Source organism: Lepisosteus platostomus, chromosome 9 (assembly GCF_059453375.1).
Source record: "Lepisosteus platostomus isolate fLepPlt1 chromosome 9, fLepPlt1.hap1, whole genome shotgun sequence".
NCBI classification, from domain to species: Eukaryota; Metazoa; Chordata; class Actinopteri; order Semionotiformes; family Lepisosteidae; genus Lepisosteus; species Lepisosteus platostomus.
The window spans coordinates 4,123,680-4,145,914 of record NC_142619.1 but is presented as its reverse complement, the minus strand read 5'-3'; the positions used below and the strand labels follow the sequence as shown (position 1 = coordinate 4,145,914).

General features: G+C 44.4%; 1 protein-coding gene across 1 annotated transcript in view; it reads left to right on the top strand.

The window, feature by feature from the left end:
• The window catches only part of vwf (von Willebrand factor), a 63,258-nt gene that overhangs the window by 13,518 nt on the left and 27,505 nt on the right, over positions 1-22,235 (top strand). The window contains exons 10-28 of the mRNA XM_088646420.1: positions 1,294-1,340; positions 5,220-5,356; positions 5,631-5,769; positions 6,219-6,319; positions 6,865-7,060; positions 7,429-7,644; positions 9,377-9,617; positions 10,393-10,487; positions 10,892-11,046; positions 12,492-12,598; positions 13,417-13,555; positions 14,428-14,562; positions 15,484-15,630; positions 15,758-15,898; positions 16,705-16,803; positions 17,508-17,664; positions 18,659-18,817; positions 19,615-19,750; positions 20,465-21,894. Coding sequence (XP_088502546.1) covers positions 1,294-1,340; positions 5,220-5,356; positions 5,631-5,769; positions 6,219-6,319; positions 6,865-7,060; positions 7,429-7,644; positions 9,377-9,617; positions 10,393-10,487; positions 10,892-11,046; positions 12,492-12,598; positions 13,417-13,555; positions 14,428-14,562; positions 15,484-15,630; positions 15,758-15,898; positions 16,705-16,803; positions 17,508-17,664; positions 18,659-18,817; positions 19,615-19,750; positions 20,465-21,894 — 3,977 coding nt within the window. The remainder of the gene's footprint in view (positions 1-1,293; positions 1,341-5,219; positions 5,357-5,630; positions 5,770-6,218; positions 6,320-6,864; positions 7,061-7,428; positions 7,645-9,376; positions 9,618-10,392; positions 10,488-10,891; positions 11,047-12,491; positions 12,599-13,416; positions 13,556-14,427; positions 14,563-15,483; positions 15,631-15,757; positions 15,899-16,704; positions 16,804-17,507; positions 17,665-18,658; positions 18,818-19,614; positions 19,751-20,464; positions 21,895-22,235) is intronic.

The window sequence follows — 22,235 nt, the reverse complement described above, 5'->3', positions numbered from 1 at the left end:
TACTGTGGTAAATGTGGTAGTTTGGGAATCTTCCCTTGATTTTATTATGCTAATATTTCTTGCAGTTTGAATTATGCCACATTGTCCTATGCTACGCTCCTGTACATGGTTACCATGATATTACTATGCTTTTTAAACTTCACTCTGCTTTGATCTTTCTATACCACTGAAAAAGTAATCCAGAAACTGCAGATACACTTGATGAGCTGTCAAATGGAAACACGCATTACTAACTGCCTAACATACACTTCATCTAATGAATTTATGATTATACAGTATGATAAATGAGGTTATTACGGAAAATGTTGTAGCTGACTTAATGAGAGCTGTAAACTTTTTATTGTAGAGAAACTTAGAAGGGTCAAATTATTATTCTTGAAGGTTATTTTGTATCCATCTGTGACTTTAAGTGTCAAATCTGTAGACAGATAAGAGATCATAACAATTTGAAAAAGTTGTACTGCGTACCCTTTTGTGGCACAGAGCAGAACCTTTTCACAGTACACAGTGAGAAACCAGAGCTGAGAAACACATAGCTCTAGTATCATAAGACGTCTGTTGCGGGCATTCATGGCTTTCTGGTACCCTTGCAGGGGAAACACCTTTGCTAATCATGGGACTGTACCTCATCTCTGTAGATATGGTCTGAGATCGGCAAAGAACTATTAATCCAGTCAACCCTTTAGGAGTGAAGACTTTTCTTTTCAGAAAAATACAGTGAAGGTGGGCTGGTTAGCTTTGCTGGCTTGCAGCTCTGGGTTCAATTCCTGCGCTGCTATCTGCATGGAATTGATAGATTCTTCTCTGTTTTCACAGGGGTTTCCTCTGTTTGCTCTGGTTTCCTCCCACAGTCCAAAGACATGCTGATAGTTTAATTAGCTGCTGTAAAATTGGCCGACAGGAGAGTGCGTGCATGTTTATGTCTCTATATCTGCAATGGACTGCCTCCCTACTAGGTAAAACAGTTAGAAGATGAATGGATGGATGAATATGCAATGACTAGGCTTTAATGTGATAATTTCCTTCTTTTTATATGAATCAGCATTTTCCTTCTGCTGATTTTAGGATCTCTTTCAATAAAATGAACAGGTGGCGAGAGCTGCTGAATAATCATAAAGTCTGTCAGTTCCCTGTAGTGCATGCTGGCAACCTCAGAACCTGGACATGTGAGATGTGTTTCACCTCTCTAAGTAAATCCCTTATTTTTTGGAGTCATGACCTTTATTCTAGCAAGACTCCTCAGCAGTAATTAATGTGCAAACCATAACTTGCCCGTCTGTTCGTTTTTTACAGTGTTTGCAGACATGGCTTGTGGGAATGCTCGAATGAGGACTGCCCTGGTGAGTATTCATGATTAAATCTGCCACGATGGTTTAGCATTGCTTTAACAACGCTAAACGTTTCTAGCTGCCATTCCACTTTCACATCGGTATACAGCCGGGCACAGTTTGCAATATCTAGCAACATCTCAGGTGTGAGGGGACTTTAACCAGCAGCCATATCACCCTGCAACACACAACTGGCAGCCCCACTAAAGCTCAGCAGGTGTGATAGCCTGGTCAGTACCTGGATGGGAGACCTCTGGGAAAGACTAAAGTTGCTGCTGGAAGAGGTGTTAGTGGGACCAGTAGGGGCACTCACCCTGCGGTCTGTTTGGGTCCTAATGCCCCAGTATAGTGACGGGGACACTAGACTGTAAAAAGGTGCCGTCCTTCGAATGGGACATAAAACCATTTGACCATCCTTGACAAATTTCCCCCCTGGCATTTACCCATCATGGCCTCCTAATAATCCCCATCTCTAAACTGGCTTCATCATTCTGCTCTCCTCCCCACTGAGAGTTGATTTGGGGAGAGTTGCACTATGGCTGCTGTCACATCATCCAGGTGGGGCTGCACACGGGTGGTGGTAGAGGGGAGTCCCCATTACCTGTAAAGCTCTTTGAGTGGAGTGTCCAGAAAAGCTCTATATAAGTGTAAGGAATCTCGAACTACTTTACAAAGAAACATCCTTTGTGATACTTAAAGCACTTTACACTTTAGTTTACTATGTTCACTAGGGGTACAGTTATGATTCGTTTAGAATTTACAATGCTCATGCATCAATCTCATTTAAAAATAAACTGAATAAATAAACAATATTATAATCATCAGGGTTAAAGAACTAAATGATACAGTATGAATCGAACTTATAGGCAGAACTCTGTGTTAAGGATTGAAAATGTGAGAGCATGATAGTCACTGGAACCTTTTCTTGTTTTCTTAATATTGTCTTATCTTTTCCTTATCACATGCAATCACCAGCCACACAGAGCTCTGCCATTTTGGTTTTTACACAGCAGAAACGCCTACTGCTGAAACATGAGCTGATGAGAATCACCCACTCTTTCCTGGCTACATCTCACCGTTTTATGAAAAAAAAAATCTAAGTTCAATTTCATTTCCACTGGAAAGACCTTTACCTACAATATAAAAATGTAGTTTTGTTGCTTTCTCAGAGACTTTTGTCAGTTTGTCACCTCGAAAACACCTACTGTGTATCTGCAAGACTTGATTTCATTTTCCAAACATAAACCCTCCTTCACTTTCATATGCATAAGAACATAAACGGAAATAATTAACTTTTCAGATGGACTGTAGACATGACGCAAAGCCCCCCTAGAATGCAATTTAATTTGAAATAAATTATTCTAATTCTGGGTGAGCCATTAACAAGCCAAGCAATGCCGCCTTCTGCCATCTGTGCATCTCATTTTCCTGTGTTGTCTGCTTCTTCATACTCCTTCCATGTGCTCCTTCCTGACACTTGTTTACTATATTTTTAATAATCTTAAGCAACAAAAGACTAGAGTATTCGCAGCCTCCTATTTAAACATTCTGAAAAATCTACCTTTGGGATTTTTGCTATTTGGACTCTTTTCGACAGATGCAGAGGTAAAGGAAAAGTCAATATTCTCTAAAATTTCAAATGCTTGTAGTAGATTGGTGCGGTTCTTTCTAAGGGAGAAAATGTGCAGCCAAAGACAAGACACAGATTTATAAATTTTACATTTACATTATCACCTGGAAGCCATTTTAAAACTTCCAAGTAAAACTGAAGCACTGGTCAGTTACAGTGGCTTTGTCACAGAGGATGTCAATGTGCTCACCGCCACAAAACAGCTCACCGCCACATATAGAAATCAACATTTTCCTTTGTCAGAAACTCCGTGTTTTGTTTTATTTTTATGCGTTTGAAATTCAATTCATTTTCATGCCAGTTTCCTTTACTCTGATCTGTAGGACACACCGCCTCTGTGGAAATCGGATGTCTGTAGGCCATGAGTGGGCTTTATTTATTTTCAGATGTTTCTGGGATGCTGATAGCATAACGCATTTGAAAGAAGAGGCACCTGCCCACTTAGCTTTCCGGAATGTTTACCTCATGGTCTAAAAAAAACATGTTTACCCATGCTCTAGCACAGTAACTTCCCAGCACAGATACACCTTTGACATGAGCAAGGAAATAACTGCGAAAAACTTTGCTTCCAGTCTTTCCTGTTGTATCGTGCAGTGCTCAAAGACTCCCATACTGGCAGAGAGTATTTGTCAACCATGTTGCAGGGGTTTGTCAGATCTGAAGGCCTTGCTGCTGTCAGATCAGAGTGTGTCTTTTATCCAAGCTTGCCAATATGCTTACTGTGTAAGAAGCCAAGATCAAATGTGCTTTTTTGCCTGCCAAGTTCCATTGTCGAGAAGGACTTCTACTGTAACTCCATGAGGGGGCCATATTTTTATAGGGTGGGGTCTATTGTACTTTCCTAAATAATGCTCTTCATTTGCACTTTACCTGAGGAAAAATATTTTTTCTCTCTACTGTCTGCCCCCTAAGTTCAGCTCTATATCTGGTTTGCTTACCTATTATATAACTCAATTCACTGCTCCTTATGCATGTAGTTATGTGGCAGGAGCTGAACTGCAGGACAGGCTCAGTGACTGTTTGAACAAGCAGTGAGAGCACAGCAAAGCTTCTGTAATTTCATGCCAGATCAGAAGCTGAGCTCTGCAGCCCAGATGCCCTAAATATAAAGCAGAGCAATCCCTAGGCCTGCTACAGTATAACATTATTCTCTGACATTGAATTTGGTCTAATATACCTAGGTACAGTATATTGTGCTGTTTAAAAATTACTTTTTGTAAAAAAACAAAAACTCCCACGAATTGTCATACAGAATAATGTAGTGATGGCATGGGTGGATTTTTAAGCATAAAGCTTAATAATGTCACTAATAATGTCATTTTCAAAACAAACTCTTGCTTAAATAAATTTGATGATAAATAATAACTAAATTCCTAAAATTAAAAACTAAAAAGGTTTCTGCAGTTTTGATCTGTGGCTCCATATGTCATCATGATATGTTTAGAAGTGCTATAATTTCTAAAAAGTAAGTAAAAAGAGAACAACAAATATGTCTCCTTGTTTGCTCAACAGGTGCTTGCATTCTGCAGCAGTGGTGGTGTATTTTTAACACACAGTTCTGAAACCAGTTTTAGAAACAGGCCAAAATGGGTCTATTCAGTGGTTTGGTTAAATCCTATTAGATGTGAGAGAGAAATAAGACAGGCAGAGTGTATATGCCATAGCTTGACTGACTGCAGGAATCGCAGCCTTACCATTAGGACAACATTGCTGAGACCCCACTCTGTGTTGTAAGGAATGAGCTAGGGAGCTGCTGCAAGGGCGTAGGTGGCAGAAGGGGTATGAGAGAGATGAACTATGGGACATCCTGGGTTACAATGCTTGGGGTGGTGCAATGGTTCTGTGGCTATGGATCTGCGCCTGTGGCTGGAAGGTTGCCGGTTCGTGTCCCGTGACCAGCAGAGGAATCCTACTCCGTTGGGCCCCTGAGCAAGGCCCTTCACCCCAACTGGGCGCTGTATAAATGGCTGACCCAGCGCTCTGACCCCCAGCTTCTCTCCCTCTCTGTCTCATGGAGAGCAAGTTGGGGTATGCAAAAAGACAAATTCCTCATACAAAAAATTGTAAAGAAAAGTGATCTTATCTTACATTGGATTATAGGATCCAACTTTCCTCCTGAATTTCTTTCAATTTTTTTGTAATTCCATTACGTCCTTTCTTTTGAAACCAAGCTGGACTGAAGTCTTGTCTTTTCTGCCAAAAATGAGTCATTCCTCTGTACGAGCCAGACCTGAGTTCCTTTTTCGTGCTGTTCTCCTCAGGGGAGTGCTTTGTCACCGGACAGTCTCACTTCAAAAGCTTTGACAACAAGTTCTTCACCTTCAGCGGGACCTGCCAATACTTGTTTGCTAAAGACTGCCAAAGCAACCTCTTTTCTGCTGTCATCGAAACTGTTCAGGTAAGGGATTGATAACTGGACAGTACAGAATCTGGCAATGGAATCATCTGGCTGAAACTTTGATGAAAAAAGAGATAGAGACAAAGTTGTTTTGCATTGTACTGTATGTAGTAACTCATGTCTTAGAGTTGTGTTTTAATGATGCAGCCTTTGCTTTGCAATGCAATCTCTTCATTTTCGAACTTTGTCACTTAAGCTGTGTGTTGTAGGACGCCCTTTTGGTTTAAAGGGAGGAGTGGGCTGGTCACGCACTGATGTGTGGTTTCTTGTCTAGTGTGCAGATGACCAAGATGCTGTGTGCACAAGGTCGGCCACGTTACGTTTCCATGAAATGGCCAACATGACCATTAAAATGAAGCATGGAGGTGTGGTGTCTGTGGATGGAATGGACATTCAAACTCCTTTAGCACAAGGTTTGTGACACCTGCTGAGTATAAAACATGTTACCCAATTCAAAGCCCGTCTTCCTTCATAATATACTTGGTTTCACTTTTGAACACCCGCTTGAACTTGACAATGCTAAATTGATGCATTGATTCATTCCCTTTGTCTTACTTGCTTTCCATAAAATAGATTTTTCCCATAATCATTTACAGTACATCCATCGAATGTATTAAATTACCAATAATATAGAACAGCATATACGAGTATCACACTTAAATTTGATTACCTTTAATAAAAAGAAACAATAATTAATTTGAGTAGGGAGCTGCGTCAGCATGCATAGGCAGCAAAGGAACAAGTGAAGCTTTATTCAATGCTGGAAACAGAAGAAAAAGCTGTCCTTACTTGTGTGCCTTCTGAGATCAAGCGAGATCTGGCTCGCTGCTGCTATCTCTTTAACATTAACTTATTTTCACAGGACCCCTCCGCATTCAAAAAACCGTCATGTCTTCAGTGAGACTCGCATACAATGACGACTTCCAGGTGGACTGGGATGGACGAGGCAAACTCCTGCTTAAGGTGGCTGTCCTTACTTGTACAGTATATTTCACCCATACAGGGCTGGGTTGAGGTATCAAGTCTGCCAAATATGGCAGCATAAAAACTGTTCAGGTAACAGATTGATAACTGCAGTGCAAAATATGGCAATGGGATCACCTGGCTGACGGTTGAAGAGAGACAGAGACAGAGTAGTTTCTGCTTAAGGTGGGTGTCCTTGTATATTTCACTCACATAGGGCTGGGGTGAGGTATAAAGTCTGTCCAATATGGATGCATAAAAACTATCCAGGTAACAGATTGAAAACTGGGTTGTGCAGAATCTGGCAATGGGATCACCTGGCTGAAAGCTGAGACTAAAGAGACTAAGTTGTTGCTGTTTTGTCTGGTATGCAGTAACTCACATCTGAGAATTGAGTTTAATGCCGCAGCCTTAATTTTGCAGTGCAAGTTCTTTATTTTCGAACCTGACCAGATGAACTTTGGTTTGAGGACAGGAGTGGACCTGAAACCCGGCCCTGTTGTAGGTAACAAGATGGCTAACCACGTGTGATTCCTGTCCCACAGCTGGGGCCCGTGTTTGCGGGAAAAACCTGCGGCCTGTGTGGGAACTACAACGGGAACCAGGGCGACGATTTCATGACGGCAGCGGGGCTGGAGGAGACCCAAGTGGAGGATTTCGGCAACTCCTGGAAGCTGAACGGGGACTGCAGGAACATGGTGAAGCAGGACGCCGATCCCTGCATTCTCAATCCCAAAAGAGGTGCGTGAGCCAGCTTGCACTTCAACCTCGGCCCGGTGCAGACGTTGAGGAAATCAGTCAGATGTATACTGGAATCCCGTTTCCTCTGGAGACCTGTGGAACAATGCTGTTGAGCTGTTGAGTCTGTTTTGGTTGAGCCCATTCATTCCTTTTCCTTGCCATGGTTCTGTCTTCATCTCCTCAAATGTCCTTCTTCCGTTCCTAACAAGCACAGCCCCCTCACGCACATTTTCAAGGCGAACTGAAAAACAAGAACAGCCTTGGCACGCGTTGTTTACATTCCTGATCAATGCGTTGCCGTTACCCAACTACCCCCCCCCCCTCTTCCCTCCCAGTCTTGCTCATTGTTCCTCTTTCCCTTTCGTCAGTGCGCTACGCGGAGGAGTCCTGCTCTGTGCTCCTGTCCGCAAAGTTTGAGCCCTGCCACTACGAGGTGAACCCGGCCCCCTTCGTGAAAAACTGCCGCTATGACGTCTGCTCCTGCTCCGACGGGAAGGAGTGCCTGTGCTCGGCCGTCTCCAGCTACGCCACGGCCTGTGCCCGCAAGGGAGTCGTCATCAACTGGAGGAGCGCCAAGTTCTGCGGTAAGGGCCGCAGGGCAAAATGGGGCACAAAGGAGGTGCGGTCCAAGCTGTGATAATGAACCTGGTTTTCATGGTATCTGAAGTATTTAACATGTAGCACCATCATCGGAGAAAGGCCCGTTTTCCACATCGCAAAAAGTCAACAGCAGTAAAGTAACAAACTACCAAACTTTGTATCCAGAGAATTAAAATCACTCAAAACAGTCAATTGATTACTCAAGGAATTATTTACATATACTGTACAGTTACAATATTTCATCAACAGAAAAGTGATAGGCAATGTCGAGTGTTGACGGAAATAGGGTGTAGACACGGTAGATTGTCAGTTATCTTGAGATACATTTTCCAAAAGCAAGAGAATCAACTGTGGCCAGTGGTATGATGTTTTGTCTAAGAAACTCAGAATCCGCTATAGACAGAAAATTTCCAGACCTTTAAAATGGTTCCTGCTTTTACAGCTTATCATTCAGTGTTCAAACGTCACACATTAAGAAGGTGTTGTCCTTCAATCTCTTCTCCTCACTCAAAGTTGGCCACAGAAACACTGGTTGTGTAGACTTTCTTAAACTACCTGACACATCAGAGGAATTTCTCTAGGAAGGCATGGTAAATTGGACATGCATTAGTCCAAAGAGTATGTTTTTGTATTACCAGTTGAATTTTTCCCACTTGTAGTTCCCTCCAGACAGCTTTCCTTGGCAGCAGAAGGCATTCTTTGATCCTTTCTGTGTTGTCAAATCAATGTTTGTCCATCATATAGGAAGAAATTCCTATAATCCCTTCAGGCTGGTACTTGTCAAAGTACAACAGCTGTCTAACTGATTTCCCTGAATTGATTATTTTGCTAAGGGAAACTTCAATTATAAATGATCATTTACATCGTCATAGCAGTGATCAGCTTTTTGAATTTATGTACTGTTCCATCATATAAATACTCCATACTGTTTTACTGATACATTTCTGATGCATGGAAGTGCATATGTATTGTATCATTACCACATCTGAAATCTTATTCTGTTTCTTTTACAAAACCAAGTCTTCCTGAGTTATTTAAATAATGAATTTGATGAAAACGGTCAATTGATGACATTTTAATAAATGATTTCCATAAGATTAGTAATTGACATTAGTCTCTTAACTACATTGCACTGATCTAGGATATAAGGCATGTTAACAGGCTCTATTTAAAGAGTACTAAAGCATGGTTAGCTGGACTAAAGCACAGTTTAGTAAAGCACAGTGAAAGACCAGAAAGAAAAAAGTAATAAAAAAATGAGATCAAATGAATACCATAATCCATCCATAACTGCTTAATGTAATTCAGGGTTGTGGGGGACCCAGTTCCTATCCCAGCAAGCAACAGGCATAAGGCAGGCTACTCCCTGGACGGGACACTAGTCCATCACAGGACACACACAGGCACACACACACGTAACAGGGACAGTTTTCCCAGAAGCCAATTAACCTACCAGTATGTGCCTGAACTCTGGGCGGAAACCCAAACAAACAGAAGGAGAACATACAAGTTCCACATAGACAGCGCTCTGGGTCCAGAATTGAACCCAGGACCTCAATACTGCAATGCAACCACTAACCACTGTGCTGCCCAAACACTTGAATATAAGAGTGTAATGTCTTAGTCACAGATGCTGCTGTTCCTTTCTAAATGGGAGTTTTGCTACAGTTTGTTTGTGAATGCGCACGAGAGTGAGATAAGGCTGGTTGTGCCCAGATATGAGCTGCCCGGAGGACCAGGTGTACGAGCAGTGTGGGAGCCCCTGTAACCAGACCTGTCGCTCGTTGTCGCTGCCCGACACCGACTGCCGGGACCTGTGTATGGAGGGCTGCTTCTGCCCCCAGGGGCTCTACGTGACCGACACTGGGGAGTGTGTGGACAAGACCCAGTGCTCCTGCTACCACGATGGAGAGATCTACCAGCCCAACGACATCTTCTCTGATCACTCCACTATCTGGTGAGCCTTGCAGGAAATACCCGACTTTGTCTGGGCAATATTCAGAGATCTGCTCCTGATAGAAAAGTAAGGTCTCGAGGAGACAGGTTATGGATTCTTACAAACGAATATACATTTCAGCCTTACTGTATATTCCTTCCTTTTGCATTTGCAACATAGTGTAGTCTCATCAACCTGGGAGAGAGAAGGCTTTTGTCATAACCAAACAATCTGGTTTGATTTTTTACATTAAAAGGGCGTTCTGCACAGTCTCTCATCTCCACCAGCTACGTCCGAAACGGATACTATTCTACAATACACCAGGGATCTCCAACTCTGGTCCTGTGGAGGCTCCAATCCAATAGGTTTTGTAGGACTCCATCACATCACCAGTTTCTAAAGATATGGAACAATTCCACTGCAATCAAACACACAGGTGATTTGTTCATGTTCAGTTATTTAGAGATAGTTCAGGTCTTATGCTTGCCCTGACTACGGTTCACATATTTGAACAGATGACTTACTGGATTCATCAAGTACCTTAGAGGTGGTATCAGTCTTTAGAAACATGTGACTAAACTGGACCAGGGCTCCCCAGAACCAGGGTCACAGACCCCTGTACTAACTGGACCAGGGATCTCCAGAACCAGGGTCAGACACACCTGTACTAATTGGACCTGGTCTCTCCAGGACCAAGGTTGGAGACACTTGTTCTATAACTTTTACTTTAATGTTATCCACGGCTGCTATTTGGTCTCTCTCTGTTGTAACTAACCCTGAATTTCTGACTCATCAGTTACTGTGAGGATGGCGCGATGCGCTGCAGCTCCAATGAAGTCCCAGGAGCTATGCTCTCGGATCTGTTATTCAATGACCTGGCACACCCCAGAGGTAAGACCACGGTACAGGCAGCATGGCAGCTAAATTGATAAAAGTTTTAAAAGACTTTAAGCAACATCATGGAAAACATGAAATTTAAAACAGTGATTGGTATCATCAAGTAAACCCTTTCCTAGCTGAACCATTGGGGGAAAAAAAAGACAGAAAACGTGTGTTGCTCAAGCGTGAAACTTGTGTGACCACTTTGAGGCCTTAAAGAGCTGGTTGAACACTAAAGTGTCCGTTGATCTCAGATCTGAAAAGTTATGGGGGATTTTCCAAGGATCCAAGTTGATTCCAAAAACCAGCTAGAATCAGGAGCGAACTTTGGAATCCCTGGCTCCCTAAATAAGGGAAGAGGTGTTTTAAAGTCAGGTAGTGCAATGTGTCTCACAGTGTGTCTGTGCTTCTCTTAGTGCGAAGATCCTTGACGTGTCGGCCACCAATGAGTATGTTTGTGTGCAGCAGCCACAGGGACGAGGGCACTGAGTGCACCAAGACCTGTCAAAACTATGACCTGGAGTGTGTGAGTCCGGGGTGTGTCTCAGGCTGCATGTGTCCTGCTGGGACGGTAAGGATTTGTAGCATGTCCCTTCCATTAAGTGTTACCCAGTAAATACCAGGATCGGAAAGGAATGCAGCCAAACATTGCTGAAAATGGGAACATACTGTATGAGAAAATTATTCACCCAGCTGTTTTTTGACTGGGAGTTAGAGAGATGCAGGAAAATGATTGTTTAATTTTTCAGAGGGTGATTTTGTGGAAGAGATCCTGAAGCAAGAAGGACTTCACTTGACACTGAAGATGTTTGTTTAAAGACTGATCGGGACCCAGAAAAAAATTGATCTTGCTTGCTTGTAGTAGGCCAGCAAGTTAGGAAAGCTGTTTTCCTGACAGCGACATTTCATAACCGTCATATTGAAGGACTTAAGACAAAGGACAGCGTACTCTGCCTAACCTATTGCATGATTGAATGTGTCATTCAACAATTTCACAGCGACATCCGCAGATCTGTTTTTAACTGCTGCTTGCTTGTTCTACAAAGGACTTGAGACAGATGTTGCTACTGTTGATTTCTAGAGCATCTGGGTCAGAAGACAATATCTTGACAGTCCCGATGCCAAGTCATTGGTATGAAATCACCAAAACATGAAGTGAAGGGAGCAATTCACCTGCAAGAGAGGAAACAATGTTGATGTTGAGTGTCTGAATGTATTTGTTGGTGCAATGCAAATTCATGATTTATCCTATCCATCGTCCAGTCCAAGTTTCCCATTGGCCTTCACCAATCATGGCCTCCTAATAATCCCCCTCTATGAATTGGCTTCATCCCTCTGCTCTCCTCCCCACTGTCAGCTGATGTGTGGTGAGCATTCTGGCGCACTATGGCTGCCATCATATCATCCAGGTGGGGCTGCACATTGGTGGTGGTGGTGGGATTCCCTATTAACTGTAAAGCGCTTTGAGTGGAGTGGCCAGAAAAGCGCTATATAAGTGAAGAGAAATATTATTATATAATCTGACAAGAAAGTATAAAAATAAGTTGCAGTCAATTCTTGACTCTTCATAAACTTCAACTGAATGCATGTTTCATCCAGTAGAGACTGGGCTTTTATCCACCCATGTAATAAAATATTATTAAACTGTCCCTGGGGAACTTAATCTTTTTTTTTGTCCCACCATGACATGATTAAATGATTAATAAGCTCACTTAATTAATGTGGAAATTCACCCCTAGTGGATGGTGAAATAGATCTTTCTTTTTAAGGCTCAGTATATTTGGCTAGTGGCAGACTCTTAACACAAAAGATCACAATGCTATTTTGCACATACTACAATCTGCAACACCAGCTGACTCTCTGTGATTGTTTAAGAAATGGCTGAATGAGATTCTGGGACCGTGTTTAGTGTATCATACATTGTGTGTGCCACCTCTGGGGAACTTAATCTTGTAATTAAGCAGGGTTGTGAATATTGATACTTATTTTATGGCACACTTTTATTTTATGGCACAGGTCAGATACAGGAACTACCAGTGTCTCTCCCCAGAGCTCTGCCCCTGTTTCCACAATGGGAAGGAATACAGTCCTGGGCAGACAATCAGCAGTGACTGCAACACTTGGTAAGATCAGATCACTTTATTAGCCATATACAATTTCTCGCATTAGGAATTTATCTTTTCTCAAGCCGCCAACTTGCTCTCCATGAGACACACAGACAGGGAGAGAAGCTGGGGGTCAGAGCACAGAGTCAGCCATTTATACGGCGCCCCTGGAGCAGTTGGGGTTAAGGGCCTTGCTCAGGGGCCCAACAGGATTCCTCTGCCGGCTGCAGGATTTAAACCAGCAACCTTGCAGCCACAGGCGCAGATCCTTAGCCACAGTGCCACTGCACCGCCCAACGGTAAGGCACCTCAGTTCAGATCCTGAACAAATTTCAGATTATTTCGGGATTTATTAATTAGTGTTTGTCCAGTACAGTGATCTATTATCTTCATCACGCCTTGCACGATCTCTCTCGATGGCTTGTGCTGCAGGCTGCTGGGAGCTTGAGGGTGGAGTTTACCCGGTAACAGAAACACCAGTCGTTCCTTAAGTTTTAAACCAGAGTCCCTTCTCTTGTGCCCCCAGTCTTTTTGTGCGGTGGGCGATTCCAGAAACACGTTCAGTACTTTCACATTTAGAAATCAACCAAGAAGGTTTCAGGACCTGACAATTTGCATTTTCTTAAATCCATTGTGTTAAGTCCATGCGTTAGGCCCATCATTGAAAAAATATACTGGACATGCTGTTGTCCATTTTAAATACAGACATACAGTATTTAAGAAAGTCAGGACCTGTGTCTCAGAGCCCATGGCAGGTGAGATATTACCTGTTTACAGAGAAACCTGGAGGTGTATATTCTGAGTGGGGAAGTGTGTGGTTTTTTTTGTTTCGGCAGCGTGTGCCGCAACAGGAAGTGGGAGTGCAGTCAGCGAGTGTGTGACGGTTCCTGTCAGGCCATCGGGGAGTCCCATTACCTGACCTTTGATGGGCTGAAGTATACCTTCCCTGGGCTCTGTCAGTATGTGTTGGCACAGGTAAGCAGAGTCTGTGTGGAGGCTCACTGACCAGAGTCTGGCCATAGCTGCAAGTAAACACAGGCAGACCTGGCAACAAAGAGAGGACAGGCTCACTGACAACAGCCTGGCCATAGCAACGGGTCAACACAGGCAGACCTGGCTGTCCAGAGAGGACAGGTTCAGTGTCCACAGCCTGTCCATAGCAACGGGTCAACACAGGCAGACCTGGCTGTCCAGAGAGGACAGATTCAGTGTCCACAGCCTGTCTATAGCTACAGGTCAGCTACAGGTCCCTGCCAGCAGGGAGATGAAGTTTCTGCTGCTATATGAGAAATACTCACTCACTAGGGTATAGATGAACATTCATCCCTAAAATAATTAATAATTAATCTAATCTAATCTAATCCCAGAATTTCCACTCTTGCCCAAATCAGAACAGCTGCCATTTGTACTGGGGGAGGGGTGAGGAAATTCAATAGAGCTGGCAGCCCATTACGTGATCCTGTTACAGCGAAAGGAAAAGACAGTGCGCTTGTCTCGCAAAAAAGTTTCATGTGAAGTCCCTTAACAATAGGGATGTAAACAATAGTCTGTAATGGTTCTTTTAATTGGTTCTGCTATGGTGGTGCTGCAATTTATTGGTCATACCAGTAAAGCCCGAAAGAGTCACCGAAAATAAAAAATATATATACTATACAGTATATATTTTGCTGCCTTCTCATTCTTACATCCTCCTGGTTCAATGACACCGGCCTGGCTGTGGTCATCGAGGCTGTCTGCTCTGGGCAGCCCAGGTGGAAAGAGACCAGTTGACAGAGGTGGTGTTTGATTTGGCAAAAAGAGAACCTTTCTTTCAGAGCATGTGGTACATTAACCTTTTCTCTCCTCAGGATCACTGCAATGGTAATGAGGGTACCTTCCGCATCCTAGTGGAGAATGGTGTCTGCGGAGGTCCAGGGCAGAAATGCTCAAAGATCATCACTGTGGTTTACAAGGGAGGAGTCATAGAGATGGCACATGGAGAGGTGAGGACATACAGTACATAGTGAGAATATGAACAGAACAGAATGAACACTTGGTCCACAAGGCACTATAGATATTCTGCCCAATGATTTTCATAATCTACAGCAGATTTATTCACCCCTCCATTTTCTACCTGCGTCATCCAATACAGGGTTGCAGGGGAGCCAGAGCCTATCCTGGCAAGAAACAGGCACAGGGCAGGGTACGCCCTGGATGGGATGCCAGTCCGTTGCAGGGCAGACAGACACAAATACAGGCGCACACACGCTCATACCAGGGCCAGTCAACCTACCAGCATGTTTATGGACTGTGGGAGAAGACCACCCAGAGGAAACCCACCTGAATGGGGGGGGGGAGAACATGCAAACTCCACACAGATAGCACCCCAGGTCTGGAATTGGCCACTGAGCCAACCATAGGACACTCGATGTCTAGTGAAAGTCAGATGGAAATGTCTCGGGATTTGTTTTTTTTATTATACAGTATCTAATTGCGCACTAATTCCGTAAAACTAATAATGCTATTTATCGTCAGCTAATGTCATTGATGATTAATGAACTTAATGAACTATTAGTGAACTTGGCCAAGTAGGTGGAGACTGGCTCCCATGATTCTAATACATATGAACCACCTCCATTTAATCTAGCAGCTGACCGCTCAAGGTGGACTATGTCCATTAACACAATTAGCTGCAACATAATGTGACCATAACAGGTCCAATCCAGGGTTTAAGGACAATGTTTGCAGCTGATAAACCCACTAATAAAAATGTTACATTGAAATGCTTAGGCTTTTAAGTTGACGAACTCCGAGATGGTTAGGCAATATCGATATTACAGAATGTATAAAAATAATTTGGCCCTGTATGATTTCATATTCATCTTTCATGAGCATAATCGCCTTGTTCTGTCCACTCGGCGCAGGTGAATATGCAGAAGCCTGTGGTGCACGAGACTGAGGTGGAGATAATAAAGTCAGGCCTGTTCTACATTGTGCTGCTTGGGAAGGATCTATCAGTCACATGGGACAGGGGCACCCGCATCATTGTCCAGCTCAAAGGACACTACAGGGTAAGACTTGGGAAACGTCAATCGGCTGACAATACTTCCCACAGAGAGAGGGCTGGATATCAGAGACAGCAGCGCTGGCAGGGTCCTTATCAAAGAGCTGTTTCGATTTCTCTTTCCGCCTCGACAGGAGAAAGTGTGTGGCCTCTGTGGCAACTTCGATGGCAATCAGAACAATGACCTGCTGAGCAGCAACAACCAGCTGGAGGTGGAGCCGGCGGATTTTGGGAATTCCTGGAAAGTCCAGCCGAGCTGCGCTGACGCCTCTCAGGTACAGTAGGTGGCGGTAGTAAGCAAGCACGACAGAAGACAGAAAAGAGCAAAACAGAAGGAAGGTTTCAAATGCTGGGCCTTTATTATGTGTCGATGAGAAGGCTCATCAGCCAGAACATTGGGTTCTTTCTTTCTTACTTTCCTTTTTCTTTCTTTTCTTTGTCTTCTTTCTTTTTTGCTTTCTTCTTTCTTCGTTCTTTCCGGCTTTCTTGCTTTCTGCTGTTCAAAATGGAATCTTCCTCTACGTGTTTCTTTCTGCTGCACGCCACTGTTGGTGTCCCCATTGTTAGAAGAATGTGGGTTCTGTGGTAAGAAAAATAGTTCCCACCCCTTTCTTGCCAAAATTCTATAACATCTTTCAGCCGAGGTAAACTGTTGTGGCCTACGTATTAAGGAAGAACAACAAATGTCCTTCAACAATGTTGCTTTCTACATAGAGTAAGCAAACAGGATGTTTTGGTAGACTTCTGTTGCTGCCGTCATTGGCTCTAATTCAATTTCATTCAATTCGAGCTTTATTATCCCCTGGGGAATGATCGTGTTAACGTCACAGTCCAATGCTACAAAGAAGACTAACACTTCACCAACAGAGAGGACAGTACAACAGTGCAACAGGAGATAAGAGTTACTTTACTTCATGATAGACCACAGGGCCCCAGTGCTGCAAGATGACAGTTCTAACCACTGTGCCACCATGCTGCTCTAGCAAAAATGTTTTTTAAAAATATGCGAGCAGGATGAAAAATGAATAAAGCACACAATTATCCACATGGTCATTTCTTTGTGATTTTCTTATGACTTCAGGTTCCTTCTCAATGCAGTGACAATGTCATGAAGCTGGTCTCCGTGGAGCAGACTTGTCTCATTCTCACCAGCGAACTCTTCAAGCAGTGCAACAGTGTGGTAAGACTAGCAAGGAAACGAGCTTGTTTAGCTCCCATGAGAGCTTAAACATTAACAGGTACTGTAACTGCCAGGGAAGAACAAGCGCAATTCACTGAGAGGTAAAAAAGGCAAGTCAGAACAGGTTATTCTATAGCTATTGAAGTGTGTCTCCTCACACAGTTTCCAATCTATATCTTTTCTATTACAATTAAGATAGTTAGACCTTTATTTGAAACATAACATTGTGAAATATTTCAAACATTGTAATTAAAGAAGGGAAATGTCTGGATCTATTACTGTTAAATTTTCTTTTAGTGTTGCATCCAGAAATACTGCATGCAATCCATCATTTTGTTTTCACCTGTCCAAGAACACAATTGTGGGTTCTTACTAAAGTACACTTGATTTTATTGTGTGCTACTAATTTGGTCCTTTCCTCTGCTTGATTTTTATTAGAGGTAGGGTAAGTCACTCAGCCAGAACAGACCTCACAACCATATTAAGAATACCTTCTGCACATCAAAGGTGTGATGGAAATACTTCATTTTCATGTTAAGTGTAGACGACAGTGTAGTATCCCTAATAATACTGTATGCATTCTGTAAGACCCTTGAATTTACAGATATGTGAGTGATCTTTGACAGAATGAATAACTTTCTAAACTGATTGCCAATGGAAAATACTGTGCATATCTCAAGCAGAGATTCTCTTTTTCTGACTAGGTTAACCCAGAACCCTACTGGGAGATCTGTACTCATGACACCTGCTCCTGCAAATCCATTGGCGACTGCACGTGCTTCTGTGATGTTATAGCAGCCTACGCCCACAAGTGTGCCCAGAGAGGAGTAGTCATCCACTGGAGATCCAACAGCCTGTGTCGTATGTTTGCCTCTGAACGTTACTAATCTAGTGGAATCTAGGGTTACAGTTTCAGGGAGTTTTCCTGTAGTATGCATGCATTAAATTCGCATGCCAAAATTCTAAACATGGTTAAAGTCTTCAGGCTGTAAAAACATGAACTGTAAACGCAAGATGGCAAGCTCTGGGCTTGTTGAGAGCTTGATAAAGGCCTTATGTGTTTATCCCTACATTCGTTTTCCAACTGCTTCTTCCAAGTCAGTGTCGCAGGGGAAATGGAGCCTGTCCCAGCAAGCAAGGCAGGGTACACTCTGGATGGGACACCAGTCCATTGGAGAGCAGATACACAAACACACCCACTCACACCAGCTCCCAGAAGCCAATTAACCCACCAGCGTGTCTGTGGACAGTTGGAGGAAACCAGAGCACCTGGAGGAATCCCAGAAGAACATGGGGAGACCAAGCAAAATCCATGCAGATGGCACCCCAAAATAATTACACCCAATGCCCCAGCTCTGCGAGGCAGTAAAGCTAACTGTGCCACCATGACATCCCCTTAAGTCTTTATGTGCCAAATTTTCATTTTATTGTGGGGGAATCAATACAATAGACCCAGAAAAATATTAGTCAAAAGTGTAGAATTGAAATCAAAATTGATTTTATATTAAAATACTGTAGATTTGAATGGATTGAAGGAGCGTTCTGCTCTGAAGGGTAAACAGAGCTAAACCTTTTTAGCGTCAGGCAGAAGACTGAGGGGTCCTGACAAGGCTTCAAAATTCTTCAGAATGGACAGTGCTAATAATTATTATTATTCGTTATTAAAGAAGAAAAGAAAGATGTTCTACAGGGCTTTTTTACTTTCCCTTAACAAAATTCCTTAATTAAAAAGCAGTTTTAACTTATATCCACACATGTGTGCAATTCGAAAACCGCACAGATTGCACATGAGAATTGTCCCGGAAACTGATCTGAACTAAGACACTAGACCTGGAATTTCTCTTGTGTGTTCCAGCCCTGAGCTGTCAGGAGCTGAACAAAGCGGAGCCCGAGTTCGAGTGCGAGTGGAGATACAACACCTGCGCCCCCGCGTGCCCTGTGACCTGCCAGCACCCGGAGCCCCTGCCCTGCCCGAAGATGTGCGTGGAGGGCTGCCATGCCACCTGTCCGCCAGGTCAGTACTTCCTCTCCTCCCTGTCTTGAGGTCAGGCAGCCCCTGCCCTTGCCAGGGTTCGACAGTGGCGCACTTTCCTGGGACATGCCAAAAGACCGGGTCCTCTGCCCTTGCAGAGCTGTACACTGTCTAGATTGCAGGGGTGGGTGATGTCACTCCTGTAACCGGCTCAGCCAGCTGAACCCCTGTTCTATGGCCATATAAATCCAGAAGGAAATCTCTGGTCCTGACACAGCGAAGATATCAGACAGGGTTCAAACTGTTACTGCCCAACGAGAACAGGAGAGTTGATAAGCCATTGCATATAGATCACTTTACCATGCTCATAAAACCACAAGAACACTACCACTGCATTCACAGCAGACAGTAAAAAGCCTGTATGTAAGCAGACTGACGAATCAGGTGTCCCAGTGCGAGGAAACATGGAAGATTTGTGGACCATCATGGCGGGAATTGTCTCTGTGCACAAGACCAGGTCCTCTGCCACATCACAATTTCGCACAGTTTATATGGCAGAAGGGGGTTGAAGTAGGTTCTGTAACTGGCTCAGTGCCTGGCCTCTGCTACTCCAACACCACCACAATTATCCAGTTGGACACTGCAAATTGCTGGTGTTTGTGGGATTCCCCATTACCTGTAAAGGGCTTTGAGTGGAGTATCCAGCGCTAGATAAGTGTAAGAGTTAATTATTGTTTATTTATAAAAAGGAAGAGCTTGCTATATCCTTGCAAATGAGATTGTTCTGTATTTGTGGATGCACCTAATGGAATGTGCTTGTCTGCTCTGCTGCTTCACAGGGAAGATCCTGGATGAGGTGGCTATGAGGTGTGTGGAGCCAGGAGAGTGCCGCGTGTGTCTTCATGAGGGCAGGAGAGTCGCTCACGGGAAGAAAATCATCTTGAACCATGAGATCCCAGAGCTGTGTCAGATCTGGTAAAGAGCAGTCGGCTCTGTGATTTAATCTTTTGCTGGACAAAACATAGGAACATACTGTAGGAATGGTTACGTATGAGAGAAAGCCATTGATCCAAGGGTCTCATGCAGCCACATGGTCGGGCAGCTTGTTCTCCACTACCACCACCCTCCGTGTAAAGTGTCTTCTCTCCTGATTGGAGGGTGTCGGCTTCAACGACGTGGCTGCATAGCTTGTTCCACAACCCCAAAACCCCAAATCATGCAGTCATCCACGAAAGAACAGCTGTTTTCCTTGAGAATATAAGTGAGGCACTAGCAGAGCACAAATACAGCCAGAGCTCAGGTGGATCCCAACTTCCCAATGGAGGAAGACACAGGAAACGTTTACAGTATATGGTTTGAGTGGTTAGCCGCACCAGCACACATTGTCTGCCAAAAAACAAAATGACATTTCTCCAGTACACTTCCAGTAAATTATTATTCTCAGCTATTCCTCAGCTGCTGTTCTCCTAATAATATCTAATTGTGTTTCATTCTGAATGGAAAAAAAAATTGCGTACAGTAGTCTTCAGAGGGTGCAGTTCAATATATAAAAACATATCTTAACACAAGAATGAGAATGTTGTAATACGCATTTAGAGAAAAGCTCCTAAAACGTAGGACCACTGGAGTGTGAAGAATGTCTTTGTGTTTGTAGCTTCAGCTTGTAACCTGAGGACTTGTCTCTGGCAGCCACTGCGAGAATGATAACCTGACCTGTGAGAGATGCCCGGTGGAGATTGTGACCACTACCGCCGCTTACGTCCCCACCACCCCCACTCCAGAGCCCTTCTCCACCCCTGTGCCAGAGGAAGCGTGTGACCGCGCGATGGACCTGGCCTTCCTGGTGGACGGCTCCTCGTACCTGTCCGAGGCGGACTTCGAGGCGGTGAAGCGATTCATCATCACGGTGATGGAGCAGTTCCGCATGGGCTCGGCTCACACCCGGGCCACCATCTTGCAGTTCCACTCGGGCGTCAAGAGCTACGAGATGCAGGTGCAGAAGCGCATCTTCAAGAAGATGGTGAGGGGCATGAAGTACAGCGGCGGGGAAACGGCGTTCATGGACGAGGCCCTGAAGTACCTGGCCGTCTTCATCTACGACAAGGACAAGCGCGAGCACGCCGAGCGAGTGGCGGTGCTGCTGACCGCCAGCACCAACCCCCGGTCCATGAAGACCACCCAGAGGCTGCTGAAGAAGAAAGCCATCACCACGGTAACCATCGGCCTTGGCCCAGACGTCAGCACTGCCCAGATCAACGAGATCACCAAAGCCTCCAAAAACAGCCGGGCCTACATCCTCAACAGCGTCGACGAGCTTGACGAGCGCACAGGCGAAATCACCAACTACATGTGCACTCTGGGGCTCACACCTCTTGTCCCCAAGCCGCCAACTAAAAGGCCACCGGTTTCTCAGTCCTCGTCCACCGGGACTCCCGTGGGTCCCACAGTGAGGCGTGTCACTTCACAAACACCGCCGCCCACTCACCTGGCGCTTACCATGCTCCCCAGCCTCACGGCCGTCAAGGACTTGACCTTCGTCATCGAAGGATCGGACAAAGTCGGGGAGGAGAACTTCAACAAAACCAGGGAGTTCCTGGAGAAGGTCATCACAGAGCTGCCTGTAGGGGAGGAGACGATCCGCATCACCATCGTCCAGTACTCCTTCACCACCACCATCGAGTACTCTTACAGAGAAACCCAGGAGAAGACGACCATCCTGGACAGAGTGCGGAAGATGCAGTGGCATGGAGGGAACGCTACCAACACTGGCAAGGCGGTACAGACGGTTTCAGAAAGCACCTTCACAAAAAGCCAGGGAGGAAGGGATCAGGTGCCCAAGCTGGTCTTCCTGGTTACAAGCAACACACCCACCGACAAGATCACCAGGCACACCGAGACGTCCGACGTGCAGGTCTTCCCCATCGGAGTGGGGCCCTCCATCAGAGAGATCGACCTTGAGCCCCTCAGCCACCCACGGAGACCCCTTATAGTTCCAGATTACACCCAGCTTCAGGACGTGGTGACGCAGGTGGTTCATCAGGCAGTGCTGCCTGAAAACTACTATCATACCACAACCACAACGTCTGCCCCTGCCCCCATGACAACGCTGTCTCCTTCAGGTAATCTTTGCAGACAGGGAGAGATAATAAGGTCGAGCAAGTATTATATTGCTGTAACAGGGCAGCCAGGTTTAAGAAGTGAAAAGGGGGGGAATGTCTCACTAGGGGGAAGCAATGAGACATTCCTTAAACTGCACTTGTACCAGAAAATCTGGAAATAGAATGCACCTGTGTGTGGTGTCTCCTACACAAGTTACATGGAGTTACAAGATAACAAGTAACAATACAGTGCAACCAGGTGCATTTAGACCCTGACGATTCGTTGAAGAGTGAGCCATGCAAAAACTCCATACAGCTAAAAGCAGAGAACCCATTCCAGTCAAAGATATGAACAAGTATCT